The 17191-nt window shown below is 43.5% G+C and overlaps 1 protein-coding gene and 1 non-coding gene across 2 annotated transcripts in view; both read left to right on the top strand.

Annotated features, from left to right (window-relative positions):
• The window catches only part of LOC126221264 (regulator of G-protein signaling 11), a 289957-nt gene that overhangs the window by 112608 nt on the left and 160158 nt on the right, over nucleotides 1–17191 (top strand). Inside the window, exon 5 of the mRNA XM_049942176.1 lies at nucleotides 16463–16534. Coding sequence (XP_049798133.1) covers nucleotides 16463–16534 — 72 coding nt within the window. The remainder of the gene's footprint in view (nucleotides 1–16462; nucleotides 16535–17191) is intronic.
• On the top strand, nucleotides 11367–11441 carry Trnap-cgg (transfer RNA proline (anticodon CGG)). Its single transcript has one exon. It is a non-coding gene; the product is annotated as a tRNA-Pro (tRNA).

The raw sequence follows: 17191 nt of genomic DNA, 5'->3' as shown, positions 1-17191 counted from the left end.
ACCACCTGGCGCCATCATATCCTTGCTAAGCTGCACGAATGGGTCTTACGGGGTCTACTTCCGATTTTTCTACGGAATTTTGTCTCCAATCGCTCCTTTCGGGTTAGAGTTGGCACTTATTTTAGCTTTGCTCATATTCAGGAGAACGGTGTCGTGCAGGGCTCGGTTCTCAGTGTTCCCCTCTTTTTGGTGGCGATTAATGGTCTTGCGGCTGCAGTGGGTTCATCGGTCTGTTCCTCTCTATATGTCGATGACTTTTGTCTTTATTACAGTTCCCCAAGCATCAGTGTCGCTGAACGGCGGCTGCAGGGAGCTATCCGTAAGGCACATTTTTGGGCATCCAATCATGGTTTTCAGTTCGCAGCCTCGATGACCTGAGTGATGCACTTCTGTCATCGTCAAACGGTCCACCTCCACCCAGAGTTCTACCTTGCCAATGAACTCCGTATTGAGGAGACACATCGCTTTCTTGGCATGCTGTTTGATGCTCAGCTCACTTGGACGCCTCATCTTCGCGAACTTAAACAGCGGTGCTGGCGGCACCTCAACATCCTTCGCTGCCTCAGCCACACCATTTGGGGGGGCTGCACAAACAACCCTCTTACAGCTCTATAAGGCCTTAGCCCAGTCCCATCTCGACTACAGGAGCGAGGTGTATGACTCAGCAGCACCTTCAACGTTGCATATCCTCGACCCGATTCTCCATTGTGGCGTCAGACTGGCGACAGGTGCCTTCCACACTAGTCCGGTGACTAGCCTTCCTGTAGAAGCTGGAATCCCTCCCCAACGATTCCGCCGACAATAGGTGCTTGCGTCATACATCGCCCACATCCATGCCTCGCCCGACCACCCAAACTGCAGGCTCCTTTTTCCATCTTCTGCACTCCCCTCCCCACGACGGCGGCGTCTGTCGGGTCTCCCGATCGCGGTCCGCATTCGTTCGTTCCCTTCTCTCGTCACTCGAGTCCTTTCCCCTTCCTCCATCCTTCCGGCCCTCTTCTTCTACCCCTCCTTGGTCCTTCCCTCGCTTGCGGCTTTGCTTGGATTTTTCCTGCAACTCCAAGTCTTCCATTCCACCTGGCAGTCTTCGTCAACAATTCATGGCTCTTCTTGCCTCGTTCCGCGATGCAAATGTAGTCTACACCGATGGTTCTGTGGTTGATGGACGCATTGGGTTTGCTTTCATCCACGGCGACTACGTTGAGCAGCATTCCCTGCCTTGTGGGAGAAGTGTTTTCACTGTGGAGCTGGTTGCTAATTATCGTGCACTCGCTCACCTTTCCTCCTGCCCTGGGGAGTCATTTGTCATATGCAGTGACACCCTGAGTGGATTGCAAGCACTCGACCAGTGTTTTTGTCGGGACCCTTTGGTGCGCGGTATTGAAGATGCTGTTTTTGCTCTCGCTGAGTGTGGTCGTTCAGCGACGTTTTTGTGGACCCTGGGCCACATCGGTATTCCAGGAAACGAACGTGTCGATCGGTTGGCCAAGCAGGCCACCACTTCGTCACCCCTGGAGCTTGGTCTCGTGGAAAGACCTCTGGTCAGCCCTACATCGCAAGGTCCACGATGTCTGGAGCTCTGAATGGTCTGTCTTGAACACGCCAAATAAGCTCCACATGGTAAAGTAGTCCACGACCGTATGGAACTCATCCTTGAGGGACATGCGTAGGGACTCAGTTGTTCTCTGCCGTCTCCGAATTCGACATACGCGGTTGACCCACAGCTATCTCCTTCGCTGTGAGAACCCGCCCAAGTGTCGCTGTGATGCAGGGCTGACAGTGGTCCATCTTCTGATGGACTGCCCCCTTTTAGCCCCCTTGTGGCAGTCATTTTACCAGCTGCACTTCCTTTAATTCTAGCTTACGATGCCTCTATAGCTGACTCAGTTTTACGTTTTATCCGCCCAGCTGGGTTTTATCACTCACTCTAGTGTGGGCGCTCTCGCATGATTTCTCATGCTGCACCCACTCCAGCGACTTTTAATTGTGACGTGGATACCGAAATAGTGTCTTTTACGGTAACAAGTTGTGTTGGTACTTCTATCAACGCTTTCCAGCTGGAGGTTCTTCGTTTGTAGTTGAGTGGTTGACCTTTTACCTGATCCATCAACCACTGTAGTCTGTTTTACTCTAGTCAACTATTTGCTCTGCTCCTTTTAAGTGTCCTCTATTTTGTGTTATTGCGGTGTTCATTTTAGCTCTGTACCCCTTGGTGTTCCCTCCCTCTGGGTGCAGAGGTTACGCTTTTACTGTATAGGCCTTCTCCAAGTATGTCTGTTTGGAACAGGGGACCGATGACCTCGATGTTTAGCCCCCATCAAACCCCAAACCTAACCAACCCCCTCCAAATTTATCCTGGTCTCCTTCATAGCTGCAACCCTGTCGCACTTCTTTCTCGGCTACTGTTTTCCTTCCATGTCGTCCGTAGGGCCCTATAACTCCAGTCTTGTTTCTTGAAAAGTTATAGATAATTTTTAGCTTCCTCTATTTTACCCTTGGTATCTTCAGAATTTCGAAGTGTGTTCCAGTGAGCAACGTCCAAAGAAATCTCTAAATCTTGAAATTCTATACATGTTGGTTCGTCTTTCTTCAACCAACTTAATATGATAAGTTGTAGGATCAGTATTACCTCGTATGTTCGTTCATTTTTCAGGAACCTAAATTGATCTTCTATGAGTTCAGCATCTCTCAGCTTTTCCAATCTTCTGTAAATAATTCGTGTTAATTATTAACAACCACGACTTATTAAACTGATAGTTCAGTAATATTTACAACTGTCAGAATCTACAGTTTTTGAATTGGCATTATTACATTCTTCTTAAAGTCTGAGGGTATTTCATCTGCCTCATAAATCTTGCACAGCAGGTGGAAATTTTTTTATGGTTGATTGATCAAATGATATTAGTAATTCAGAAAGAATGTCGTCTGCTTCAAAGACCTTGTTTCGACGCATGGCCTCCAGTGTTCTATTAGTTTCTTCCCACAATATTAAATCTTCCGTCTTGTCTGCAATTACTTGCTCATTCATATCCATAATATTTTCTTCAAGTTGATTTCCCTTGCATAATTCTTATATATATATATATATATATATATATATATATATATATATATATATATACCATTTCATGTTTCAGCTTCCCCATTTTTGCTTAGATCTGGCTTGCCATCTGAGCTCGAGATACTCATAATAAAGCTGCTTCTCTTTCCTCTAAGAGCCTCTTTCATTTTCTTATACTCTGCGTTTATCTGTTCGCTAGCCACGTGTGTTTCTGCAGCCTTGCATTTTCCTCTAGTCATACCAGCTTTGCCATTTAGCAGCTGTTTTCATCTCGTGTTGTAAAAGTCTATATTCCCTTTTTCCCGCTTCATTTGCTGCACTTTTATATTTTCTTCTTTCGTCAGTTAAATTCAGATTTTCATTTGTTATCCAAGGAATTCTAATGCATCTGGTCATTTTTCCTATCTGATCCTCTGCTGCCATTACTATTCCATCTTTCAGTGTACCCATCCGTCTTTCTATTCTGTTTCTTTCCTCTGTTTCCATCAATCGTTGTCTAATTCTTTGTTTCAAGCTCTGAACAACCCATCTCCTTAATTTCCTACTTTTCTGCAATTTCAGTTTTAATCTGCAGTTCATAACCAATAATGTATGGTCAGAATTCGCACCTGCCTCCGGAAATGTTTTCGGTTTACATAATCAGTCCGTAAACTTCCGGTGTCTCGGAGTATCTTCCACGCATACGATCTTGCTCTTGACATCTGTTAAAAAACAAGAAACAATAAAAAATCAGCAAAAAAGCTAACAGTATTAAGAAAGAGGGTGAGCATCAGTACCATATTCAATGTGTTAAATAACGTGTAATAGCCCACATATCTACGTTTTTTGTTGTATTCGACTACCATCGTCGTACAAGGTGCTTTTGTACACACATTGTTACCACACACATAAAACGGAAGGAAGGTTGGGTTTAACGTCCCGTCGACATCGAGGTCATTAGAGACGGAGCACAAGCTCGGATTGGGTCAAGGACGGGGAAGGGAATCGGCCGTGATCTTTCAAAGGAACCATACCGGCATTTGCCTAGAGCGATTTAGGGAAATTACGGAAAACTTATGTTTGGATGGCCGGACGCCGAGGTGAACCTGATGCGAGTCCAGTGTGCTAACGACACTGTGCCATCCAGCTCGGTGGAAAAACACATATAAACACGCGAAGCCGCACTTGATTAAAAAGGGGACGTGGAACAGATGAGTTTAAGCGAAACAGTTAGCCAAACAACAACACTGTTTACCCGAAAAATCCGATAATTGAAGAAACGTTAGTTCAGTATAATGGATGCACATAATCAAGCGGCGAATTATTGGGAAAAACACGTTTATGAGACGGACTCATATTGCGACCTGGCCACTTCTGATACACCTGTCTCTGCATGATACTGCTCTGTAAAAATTCAGTACCATTATATGCTTCCAAAAGATTCATGAAAATGCGATGTAAAACAAACCATCGGCTTATCGAATGCCCATAAAAGAGAAGGTTCTATTACGCGAGCATGTACACTGAGTGGCATAAAACGTGAACCACCCAGGAGGGAAGGACGGAACGAAATGAAACTTCACGGGTTGAGAGTGTATGTAATTTCATTTCATTGATTGTAAAACCGAGTCAAATTCGCAAAGAAGTTGGCAGTATGAATAAGCTTACCAGTACGACGGTGCATCTCCTATAGCCTAGATGCATGCAGCGGTTCAGTTGGGAAGGGTGCCATAATGTCGTTGTACGCTCTCCTGAGGCGAGCTGTCCAACAACTGTTGAACAGAAACTTGATATATCGTGGATAATGGCAATGGGACGGATTTGACGTCCGAGCTGGTTCCACAAGTGTTCTGCTGACGACAAATCTGGGGATCCTGCTGGCCACAGGGATCTCTCAACATCCCACACAGTGTCCTGTCGAAAAATGGTACCAAGATGTAGTCCTGTGAGAGGTAACACATGAAGGGGCAAGTTGAAAAATGACACCAAGATGATTTCCTGTGAGAGATAACACATGAAGACATAAGGTGTCTGTGATGACGTACGTTTGTGCCATCAGAGTTACATTAACCACCACTTCCCATGAAATGAAGCTAAATCCGATGCCTCCCAATACAGTGATGCCAGGTGCGGTACTTCCGTGTGCGGCGGCGCGGTTCTTTCCGTCCCTTTACGACGAACCTGCACCTACCTGTGAACATTGTCTCAGCATATCATCAGTAGGGAAGCCGAATGAAACCTATTGTACTTCGACGTGAACTTTTCGGGAGAAAGTTTTCACACAAATGACAGGTTGGAAAATTTGTCCTCAATTAATATATTCTGAAACTTAGGTGAACAAGTATCACTGCCAAGCCCGTGCTATTCTTAACACAGTCACTCACAATCCCTTTCACTCACGTTAGCAAGTTTATGGTGTTGCATTTCCCGAAAACTTAATAGCTACAAATATACGGATAGTTTTTTTTTTCAGAATGCTCGCCAAATATTAAGTCTGTCGGTACCAAATGCAGTCACAGTTTTTAGCCACCGACCTGCTCAATAACGCGGAATATCTGTTTTCTCGCCACAAAATTCACTTAAAATTCCGAAATTTCTACACGCCCATCGGAATAATTATGCCGTCACTTTACCACAATTTTGATGTGTGAAACACTGCTAGGTCCGGCAACTTATCATTTCCATCGGAACTACTACTACAGACGTCCGAAATGTTTCATGGCTAGGCTCCGACCCTTCTTTAGAATACTCTAAGTCTTCTCTACCAGCAGAGAAAGGCGAGCGAAGAATACTGCTTTACCGTTGGTCAGTTTACTCAACAGCCAATAGCAAAAGAACATTCTCCCGCGTCAGTCCGCGCTTTTCATCAATAACCAATCGCAAAATAGTAAACCTAACGACTGCACTTTTTACCGACGTAATTATCTAATATGCTGAAGTTTTGCTTATGCATAAAGTTATTTACTATTGTTATTTATACCTGAATTAACTTTCCCTTTACCATAAACTTACTTTACAAATCTATTCTACAAAAATCCCCTTTGTCCATATCCATACTTCTTCAAAATGTTCCCACACTAAATCCTACTACATAACTCGTTAAACAATTATCTTCATATTAACCTTAAACCACACTCACGTATCATTCATACTGCTAAAACACATTTATAACATTGTACATGCACAAAAAGACATAATAACACTTTATGAAAATACTAGAACAGTTCATGAAAAACGTTCTATTACTTTAGTGCACTCTAGTGGGCACAATCGAAACTAAAATCACAGTCCCCCTATCCAATATTGTCCTCTCTCGACTGATACATAAACTACGTGCGCGTCCAGTCTCGCGTCACCATCTGTCACTCTCCAACTCTGAGACACATCTCCCACTTAACCCCCTCCAAGGCAGGATCGGTATACGGCGCTACGCCTCACGTGTTTCTCCAAATCATTGGGAGATTGGGACCTCTCCAGAGGTCGTTACCACACTCACCGACCATGATCATCTGGAATTAGCGCAGAACCACAGTTTATCGCTGAAAACATTACGACGACGCTCATCAGTAGTCAAACCTCCCCGTCAGGACACCACAGTTTGGTGTTAACAGCAACCTGCCCATGGAACGGCAGTTCTCTAGTGCAGCTGCTGCTAGTCTCGGACCTCTGGTGCAAGACGAAACAGAATGCTGCAGGGAGCCCATCACTCGGAATCTCGGGTAGCAGGCACAGATGTGCAGTGATTACGACGTGCTCGGCACACAATACGGCGATCCTGCCTTATGGTGGTCAGAGATAGTACACCGGAACCTTGCCAACGAATGTGCCTGACCTCAGGTTCGCACGCAGTCCAATGTCGGACGACTGTCACATCCAATTGCCCAAAAAATCTGAATTTTGCACGAGTCGACCAAACGACTACATGAGACCCACAGTTAAGACCATTTCAACTTCTTAGGTGCTGATAACGCTGCCTCACGCAAGTTCGCGGCATCTCTGCGTCCTTTACAGTGGTCTCTCTACATGTGCCGCTCCTTGTATACGCAATCCGGCCTGGAAACAACACTCAACGCGAATAACAATAATCCACTCTGGTGACAGTTGTATCTGTCATAGAGAAATGCAACTCTAATCATTTACATACACACCTATTTTGTGTAAGGTAACGAAGATGCTCTGACATTCGAATATGACTTCACAGTCCTCCAGTTTTTTTGTCAGGCAGTGTACGTTAGTTGAATCAAGTTACGTTCACTACCGCGAGTGGCAGTCCTCGCAGTCACCTTACATGTTTCTGACTTGTTCGTGTTGTTTGGACGATGGTTTATTCAACTTCTATAACTATACTCTCAAAGCTGTATGCCCATGGTAGTGATTACTCACATTGTACCAAGTGTTACGGTTCCCTTTCTTCCGATCCCTACGGGAGCAAAACGTTAGAGGTTGTGATATATTCCTAGATTTCTCATTTAAGTAAGTAAGCTTCCATGGGATAGTTTTCCACAGTTCGAAAATTGCTCGACTGCGTGACATCCTTTGGATTCTTGTGTATGGAGAAACACAAAAATAGTTAACTTAAGGAACGGCAGTTACAAAGGTATAGATAGTTGATCAACATGCCATAGAAACGATTCATCACACTTTGGGGATCGTCTAAAGACTGCCACAGACCGTAGTTCGAGGAATTCATGCGGGTGTAGAAGGAAGGGAAGAACATCAATGAGGTTAATGGCATTGTGAACTACTGTTATGATCTGAGAATCGCAAATACTTAAATACAACCATACAATGTTCTTACGAAAACAGTTAAATAAAGAAATATTTAGAAATATTTGTAGCGTGTGTGTGTGTGTGTGTGTGTGTGTGTGTGTGTGTGTGTGTGTGTGTCTGTGTATGTGTGTGTGTGTGCGGTATGCGTGTTTATGCATGCGCACATATGTAAGGAAACTGTTCGCATTTATCTCTATACGAGGTGTGGCTAGAAAAAAACCGGACTAGTACTGGTGAAACAATAAAACGAATGCAGTGAGGCTGAAAGTCGCGTGGCCTGTCACGTGACTCTCGCTCCGCCTACTGCTCGAGTTTCATCTGCCTCCTGCACTCAGTCTGCCCGTGGCGTCTGTTTTAAGTAGTTGAGGTTTTGTCTGTGCGTCGGAAAATGTTGAGTGTACAGAAAGAACAGCGTGTTAACATCAAATTTTGTTTCAAACTAGGAAAATCTGCAAGTGAAACGTTTGTAATGTTACAACAAGTGTACGGCGATGATTGTTTATCGCGAACACAAGTGTTTGAGTGGTTTAAACGATTTAAAGATGTCCGCGAAGACACCAGTGATGACACTCGCACTGGCAGACCATTGTCAGCAAAAACTGATGCAAACATTGAAAAAATCGGTAAACTTGTTCGACAAGATCGCCGTTTAACAATCAGAGCAGTGTCTGAGTTAACAGGAGTTGACAAGGAAAGTGTTAGGCAGATTCTTCATGAAAGTTTCAACATGAACAAAGTGTGTTCAAAAATGGTTCCAAAGTGTCTCACAATTGAACAGAAGGAACGCCGAAGAATGATTTGTTCTGACATCCTGGAAAACATTGAAAGTGATCCCACCTTCTTACAAAATGTTATTACTTGCGATGAATCGTGGTTTCTTACTTACGATCCCGAAACTAAACGCCAATCGATGCATTGGAAAACTCCTGGTTCTCCACGACAAAAAAAAAGCACGAATGTCAAAATCGAAATTCAAGGCAATGATGATTGTTTTTTTTTTTTTTTTTTTTTTTTGACATCAAAGGTATTGTGCACATTTATTGGGTACCAGAGGGACAAACAGTGAATCAGCATTACTACATTAGCGTCCTGGCTACCCTACGTGAGCGAGTACGGAGAAAACGGAACGATTTGCGGAGAAAAAAGTCATGGATCCTTCACCAAGGCAATGCCCCAGCTCACAGTGCGTTGTCAGTGAAGACGTTTTTGGCAAAACACAACATTCCCATCTTAGATCATCCACCCTACTCACCTGATTTGGCCCCCTGTGACTTTTTTTCTTTTCCCTAAAGTCAAGTCAGCTTTGAAAGGGACTAGATTTGAGACTGTTGAAGCAGTAAAGGAAAAAGCGACGGAAGTAATGTATGGACTTACCGAAAATTATCTGCAGCATTGCTATGAACAGTGGAAAATTCGTATGGAGCGGTGTAGAGACCGAGGAGGAGAGTACATTGAAGGAGATAACATGAAATTGTAAACAATTGTAAATAAATGTTTTTTCCAGCATCAGTCCGGTTTTTTTCTAGCCGCACCTCGTACAGTCTGCATGTGGAATCGCGTATTACAATTTCATAATTACACTACTGACCATTAAAATTGCTACACCAAGAAGAAATGCAGATGATAAACGGGTATTTATTGGACAAATATATTATACTAGAACTGCCATGTGATTACATTTTCACGCAATTTGGGTGCATAGATCCTGAGAAATCAGTACCCAGAACAACAACCTCCGGCCGTAATAACGGCCTCGATACGCCTGGGCATTGAGTCAAACAGAGCTTTGATGGCGTGTACAGGTACAGCTGCCCATGCAGCTTCAACACGATACCACAGTTCATCAAGAGTAGTGACTGGCGTATTTTGACGAGCCAGTTGCTCGGCCACAATTGACCAGACGTTTTCAATTGGTGAGAGATCTGGAGAATGTGCTGGTCAGGGCAGCAGTCGAACATTTTCTGTAGCCAGAAAGACCCGCAAAGGACCTGCGAGATGCGGGCGTGCATTATCCTGCTGAAATGTAGAATTTCGCAGGGATCGAATGAAGGGTAGAGCCACGGGTCGTAACACATCTGAAATGTAACGTCCACTGTCCAAAGTGCCGTCAGTGCGAACAAGAGGTGACCGAGACGTGTAACTAATGGCACCGCATACCATCACGCCACGTGATACGCCAGTATGGCGATGACGAATACACGCTTCCAATGTTCGTTCACCGCGATGTCGCCAAACACGGATGCGACCATCGTGATGCTGTGAACAGAACATGGACTCATCCGAAAAAATGACGGTTTGCCATTCGTGCATCCACGTTCGTCGCTGAGTACACCATCGCAGGCGCTCCTGTCTGTGGTGTAGCGTCAAGGGTAACCGCAGCCAAGGTCTTCGAGCTGATAGTCCATGCTGCTGCAAACGTCGTCGAACTGTTCGTGAAGACGTTTGTTGTCTTGCAAACGTCCCCATCTGTTGACTCAGGGATCGAGACGTGGCTGCACGATCCGTTACAGCCATGCGGATAAGATGCCTGTCATCTCGACGAGGCCGTTGGGATCCAGCAGGGCGTTCCGTATTACCCTCCTGAACCCACCGATTACATATTCTGCTAACAGTCATTGGATCAAGACCAACGCGAGCAGCAATGTCGCGGTACGATAAACCGCAATCGCGATAGTCTACAATCCGACCTTTATCAAAGTGGGAAACGTGATGGTACGCATTTCTCCTCCTTACACCAGGCATCACAACAACGTTTCACCAGGCAACGCCGTTCAACTGCTGTTTATGTATGAGAAATCGGTTGGAAACTTTCCTCATGTTAGCACATTGTAGGTGTCGCCACCGGCGCCAGCCTTGTGTGAATGCTCTGAAAAGCTAATCATTTGCATATCACAGCATCTTCTTCCTGTCGGTTAAATTTCGCGCCTGTAGCACGTCATCTTCGTGGTGTAGCAATTTTGATGGCCAATAGTGTAAATTAAGACTATACATATCTTTATCTACACCCAGCGAATTATTGTAAGGTATGTGGCATAGGGTAATTTCTGTTATAAATTAATATTTATTTCCATCACACTCACGGAGGAATGAATGCTTGGACATCTTTATGCAACCCTACTGCAGTCTTCACAAACTGCATGAGCTCTATATTAGGGGGTTGAAGATTATTTTAGGTTTCCCTCTCGGAAACTTGTTCCTGGAAATTCTGCAAGTATGTTTTCGTGAGATACACAGCACCTTCATCCTACGTCTTCGTAACCCACATATCAGTTATCTTGAACTGGGATTGTGCCTGATTCACATCACTGTACTTTGTCACTCCCGAGTATCTGTATGACATGAATATCTGTCCCAGAATGAGATTTTCACTCTGCAGCGGAGTGTGCGCTGATATGAAACTTCCTGGCAGATTAAAACTGTGTGCCCGACCGAGACTCGAACTCGGGACCTTTGCCTTTCGCGGGCAAGTGCTCAACCAGGAGAGCTTCTGTAAAGTTTGGAAGGTAGGAGACGAGATACTGGCAGAAGTAAAGCTGTGGGTACCGGCCGTGAGTCGTGCTTCGGTAGCTCAGTTGGTAGAGCACTTGCCCGCGGAAGGCAAAGGTCCCGAGTTCGAGTCTCGGTCGGGCACACAGTTTTAATCTGCCAGGAAGTTTCATGAATATCTGTGATTGTGAACCGTTAAAGGCGTAGTGAAAGTCTACCAGCTTTTTACGTTTACTGGTGTGCCAAACTCTACATTCCTCTGTATTAAGCACAGGATGCTAGTCTTCTCACAAAGCTCGTATTCAATTTTAATCCAACTGTTCACTAACTGATCAAAAGTATCCGGACCCCTACTAGTGGACGTTGATACGGGTAGTGTCCATCCCTTCCCTTTGTGATGGCTTGATTTCTGGGGACACTTTCAGTGAGGTGTCTCAATGGCTGTGGAGGAATTTCAACTCATTCTTCGTCAAGAGCCGAAACTCGAGAAGGTAGTGATTTTGGACGTTGGGATCTGTTGTTAAGTCGAATTTCTACTAACTCATTCCACTGGGGTCAGGTCGGGACTCTGGGCAGGCCAGTAGATGTCAGGCATGTAATTGTCAACAAAACATTGCCTCACAGATGCTGCTTTCTGATAGCACGAGCTGTCAGTCTAGACTCAGCGGAGGAGCGCCTATGAGGATGTCCAGCGCAGTCCTGGACGAAACGTCAGGAACAGAAGAGTTTCTTGGGCCACGATGTCACATCCCGAAAGGTTTACCAACAACTACACACGTTTCCAAGTAACGCTCTCCAGGCATTCACCCAACCCAAATCCTTCCATCGGATTGCCACAGGGTGTAGCGTTAGTCGCCACTCCGTATCACTCGTTTAGTCATCCATTGTCCGGTGGCATCGCTCTTTAAAGCTTCTGACTGAAGAAATGCGTGGCTTATGAAAAGCTGCTCGACCTTGGTGTGCATTTCTATTTAACTCCATACTCGTAGTCGTTGTAGTAGTAGGATTATTGGTAGCACTTTGGAGTTCACGAGTGGCTGTTACTAAAGGGACATCCGACAGCTATTCCACGTACGTAGTCGCTGAACTCTTCTGACCAACCGGTTATGCTGTTACTGCATCTCTTCTAACGGCACAATACTTCCTGGCTCCTTTTATACGGTCAGTTTCGTCTCTCCGGACAAATAGTGGTCAATTCCGCATTACATAGGAGTGTCCTGATACATTTTCATCTGATAGTAAACGTTTGTTACGTTACTGTATGACCATCGTATCTGTATGTTCGTACGGCTCTCCGTACACTATACACTGGTGCACCATACATTAGTGCATAATTGCAAGTTCCCGATACGAGCAATGGTCTATATTCAGCAACCAATCATGAACTGTAATAACTGGTAAACTTCACAGTGGACACATCACAAGATTGTGTGTATTGTGGCGCCATTGCTGCGGCGGGCAGCTGTCCGTTACAGCTGATGAGCAGTTTAAAAACGCGTGCCTCACATGCATCGCTCACTCAAGACTTTGTATTTGCTGAAGTACTTGTTACCGCCGATTGGCTCCCGATCTCAAAATACTGAGCCTAGAGTCTTCTTCCGGCTGCATAATTTTGACCATAATGGTTTGGAACGCTCTGTACAGCAACTTCTGCAAATGTAATTTCTTAACAGATTCTGTTACCTGTAAACAATGATGGTTTATTTATTTCTTAAAGTGTGACTTTAGAATAAAAGGGATGACACGTAGGTGAATACTTTCCTTTAAGGCTTATATACATGTGTGAATTATTTACAAGGACTGATGCACAACAACTACAAAACAAATAGATGAAACGAAAAGCAGAAAAAAATACGGAGCACGACGTTTGTAAATTAAAAAAAAAATACTTTACGGCTGAACCCAAGCATTCTGTGGCTAACGATTAACATGCCAGCAAGTAAGGAAAAAACTATAAAATTATTACCCATCATATTATCAAATTTAATGGAGAATTTAGATTGCAGTGTATTTTTCCAAACACGCATGCGCTCATATTGCACATCGGGGACTGAACCGTCATATGAAGTTAACCAATTCATTTGACAGCTCGCCCGAAGTGTTGCTGTGTGTGCTGCAGCTACTCAGAAGTAAAATACTGCGCGTGCCTGACAAGCACAGCAGAACACTCACATGGACAATTTGAAAGCTTTTACCCTAGCAGAGAGATGGCGTTGCTATTAAAAGCTGCTTTTATTTTCGACATTTTTTATGCTAAGCAACAATTCACAGATCATGTTAGCCAGTAAAACAATAACAAACAGAGATGTAGACCATAATCTGACTAAGTAATAAGCTACACTAATTTATAATATGAAACGATACTATTATTTGCGATTATGGCCACTCACAATCCCCATCAGGTTTTACAGAGCACGCCCCACCACACACGCACCAGCGTAGTAAATAACCGATTCTCAAACTGTATACAGATACCAGAACGCAAACAAAAGGAGACCGAAAAACACACAGCAATAGTTGGCAACACTACATACAGTGAACACACAACCAACACACAGTCAAAGCGAAGTGTTCGAGTGAAATTGACGTGAAAACACCGAAAATCGACATTTTTGTGTTTGCGGTAGAACTAAGTACAACTCCAGGACCACACATATGGAATAATAAGTTCAGACAATCGTAGGGAGAATCAAGTATTAATTTAACCTTATGGAACTTGCACCAAAAAACGTCCTTACATAACAGTAAGAGAATAAGAAAAATCTTTACTATAGTAACATATCTAAACACATCACATAAAGCAGTTATTAATACACATAAAACAAAAATCTTTAAAATCTTTGGACACATCACATAAAGTAGTTATTAATACACATAGAACAAATTCGTATTACAGGGCATTGAAAATCTTTCAAAAATAAAAATGAATGAAACACTTATGGCACAAAAAACAGCCTTTCATTAAGTTACGTAACGGAACGTAACTCTAGGAATAATTTTAGTACGCTGATACATGCTGCGCACTAACGTAGGCCAATACATGAGAATACATTGTCTTTTATGGAGTTTGAAATAGTTATTTTATGTGTATTTCATTGAAATTTAGAAGGAACCTTCACGCTTCTTCATTCTGAATAGTTAAGAAATGACTAGCCATATTTTGAAGATAATCCATTTGAAGGATATCCACAATACTCCGACCACAGACTTATTCGAAGAATTAATCGTGAGAAAATTTTGTGCAACTTGCACACCGTATTTAGTGTTGGACGCTGATCACTTCGCAACTACATTAGCAACAGTCCTCAACGGATTTGTTGCTCAGATGATACCCAGTGACTAGTCCGCGCTGGAGTTACTGAACTCTCCTGTGGTCAATTTCGCGTTACATAGCGGTGGATATTTTTTATCAGATAGTGTATATGACAGCCGCATAAATTCTGGCACTGGACCCTGTTCTCTATAGCGAGTCATTCACGTCTCAAATAAATGCTAATGGTGCTATCACTCGCTCCTGGCCCACACTAAATATCACTTCCGTGTCTTCAGATGACCGTATATAGAATAGTGTGCTGCGTTCTGCCTGCTAAGGTATTTTCTGTTAAACCGAAAGCCTGGTTGGATATCCCACTCAGACGTATTTCCTATTGTAGGCGTCAGTGTTGTGTTCAATAGAAAGCGTTGTGGAAGCTCAAAGAGCATTGATTGTGAAAAGGGCAATTTGAGATTCACGTGATAGTTACCTTCGGAAACTATTCGGGTTTTAGTGTGGAGAAAATAACTTTGTTTCAGGTAAGCAGCTGTGGATGGACAAATAATCTTCTTCTCAGTAATCCAAATTGTCAAACCTCATACGAACAAGATAGTGCACCATGTTGCTAAAAACATGAATTGCAACGACGTGAATTGAGTTCCGCCTGATTCGTATGCGACCCTCATAACGTAATTGTCTTGTAGAGACTCTAAACTCTGTTCGGTGCAGTCGTTTGACTATACAAAATGGTTGCTACAAGAGACCACTAGAGAACTTTGCTCTGTATAACAATCAGTGCAGATGCAAAGCAACGCAAATGTCTGCCAGACACACTGTTAATGTGTTCTCATTTACTTTTCAGCACGCCCGCTTACGTGTCAAAGTGATATGACAACCTTTCTGCTTAAACGATTGTCAGATGTCAAAAAATTGAAGATGACTCCGAACACAGTACGACTTAAAGAAACATTGCATTGCACTTATGAAGTATACTGACGCAAATCAGTCGTAAGGATTCAGTTATATAAGTAATTTGCGCTACGATTAGCAAGTCAGCATAATTTCCTATACCATTATATCTCTTCTTTGCAAGAGAACCTTTGCGTCTCGGTTTCCTCCTACTGGCAACCCAGGAAATTTTCGAGTCTTGAACTCTGAGCCCTCCTGGGAGAGACATCAGTGTCTCGCTAGCACAGTCTAGCGGCGCACATCTAACCCGCAGCTCTGGTCTAGTCGCTAGCGCTACTGCCCCTAGAACATTGCGTTCCGGGTTCGATTCCCGGCCGGGTTGGTGATTTTCTCTGCGCGGAGACTCGGTGTTTGCATTGTCCTCATCATTTCATCATCATTCGTGATAGTGGCTAGATTGGACTGCGTAAAAAATTGGAATGTGAAAAAATTGGGACTTTGTACGGGCGCTGACGACCGCGCAGTTGAGCACCCCACAAACCAAACATCACCATCATCATAACCACAAGCGTTTATGCTGAATGAATTTCCAGCAGTAAGTTAGACGTCTATAGCTGTAAATTGTATACCTATCTTCGCCTCGCGCCCTCCCCCTTCTTCCCATCAACTCGTCGTCATCTCGACTATGTGAATGATGTATTCTGAGTCGCACTTTTAGTGGTGTCTCATTCTCTAACAAGGCCTAAAACACGAGAGTACAATGAAACACGTAGGCCTTCCGCTGTTCTGTACCAGTTATAAAGGTTGAATAACCTGCTGTGAAAAACATCATTAACAACTGACAGCATCTCCGAAGCCCTGCTTGCAAATTCGGGGCTAAATTCAGATCAAGGACAGCCGAAATACGTTTATGCGGAATTAAGTTTGTTCCGATGGATCAAGCACGCATTGCATTTGGTCTGCAAGGCTATGTGTTTCTACTAATCGTTTTTGTCCTGTTTCAGGATGCACTCACCAGTCTGAGGAAGAATCTACAAAACAAGTGGGACTTCATAACGATGCAAGCTGAAGAACAGGTAAATCAATCGCTTGTCGCTTAGGCAATAGTGATGCAGATTTTTTTTAAAAAATACATTTTCCCATAAATTTCAGAGTTTCAGAAATACTGGAAAAAGTGGATGAAATAAAGAATTACTTACTACATATATTGCTACTAGTACTACAGCAATTTATACTACTTTTACTACAACATAAATATTAGTAGGCCCTATAACTATAGCAGTCACCTTTACTATGATTCAGCAACAACCATTACTAAAACTTGTGCCATTAATACTAATACTACACTCTTGCTATTGTTTCCGTTGGTTATGTTTTGGTCACTCACCGTCAGAAAAGTTAAGTAAGATATTGCCTCGTTAGTTAGCTACACTGGTGTCCAAAATTGAAGCAAAAAACTGCTATTTCTGCTTACTGCGTCTAATTCACGATATAATCATACAAACTGTCAACAGATGTTCTGCATGTAAGGTGGCATTTCGGTCAACGGAAAACCACGCCAACGATGAGGTGAGGGCACCTATCAAACGGAGTAGTGTGCATCTTCATATTTTCGCGGCGCAAATACTGATCCATAAAATTTCTGGCATGCAGCCGCATAAATTTGACTTCTTCTTCCAATATTTTGGCTGAATACCGTCCAGCCATCTTCAGAGTGAGCCGAGGTGACTGAC

This window comes from Schistocerca nitens, chromosome 1 (genome assembly GCF_023898315.1).
Source record: "Schistocerca nitens isolate TAMUIC-IGC-003100 chromosome 1, iqSchNite1.1, whole genome shotgun sequence".
In the NCBI taxonomy this organism is placed as follows: domain Eukaryota; kingdom Metazoa; phylum Arthropoda; class Insecta; order Orthoptera; family Acrididae; genus Schistocerca; species Schistocerca nitens.
Note: the sequence above shows the minus strand (reverse complement) of the source record. Positions and strands in the feature narration are given on the sequence as shown.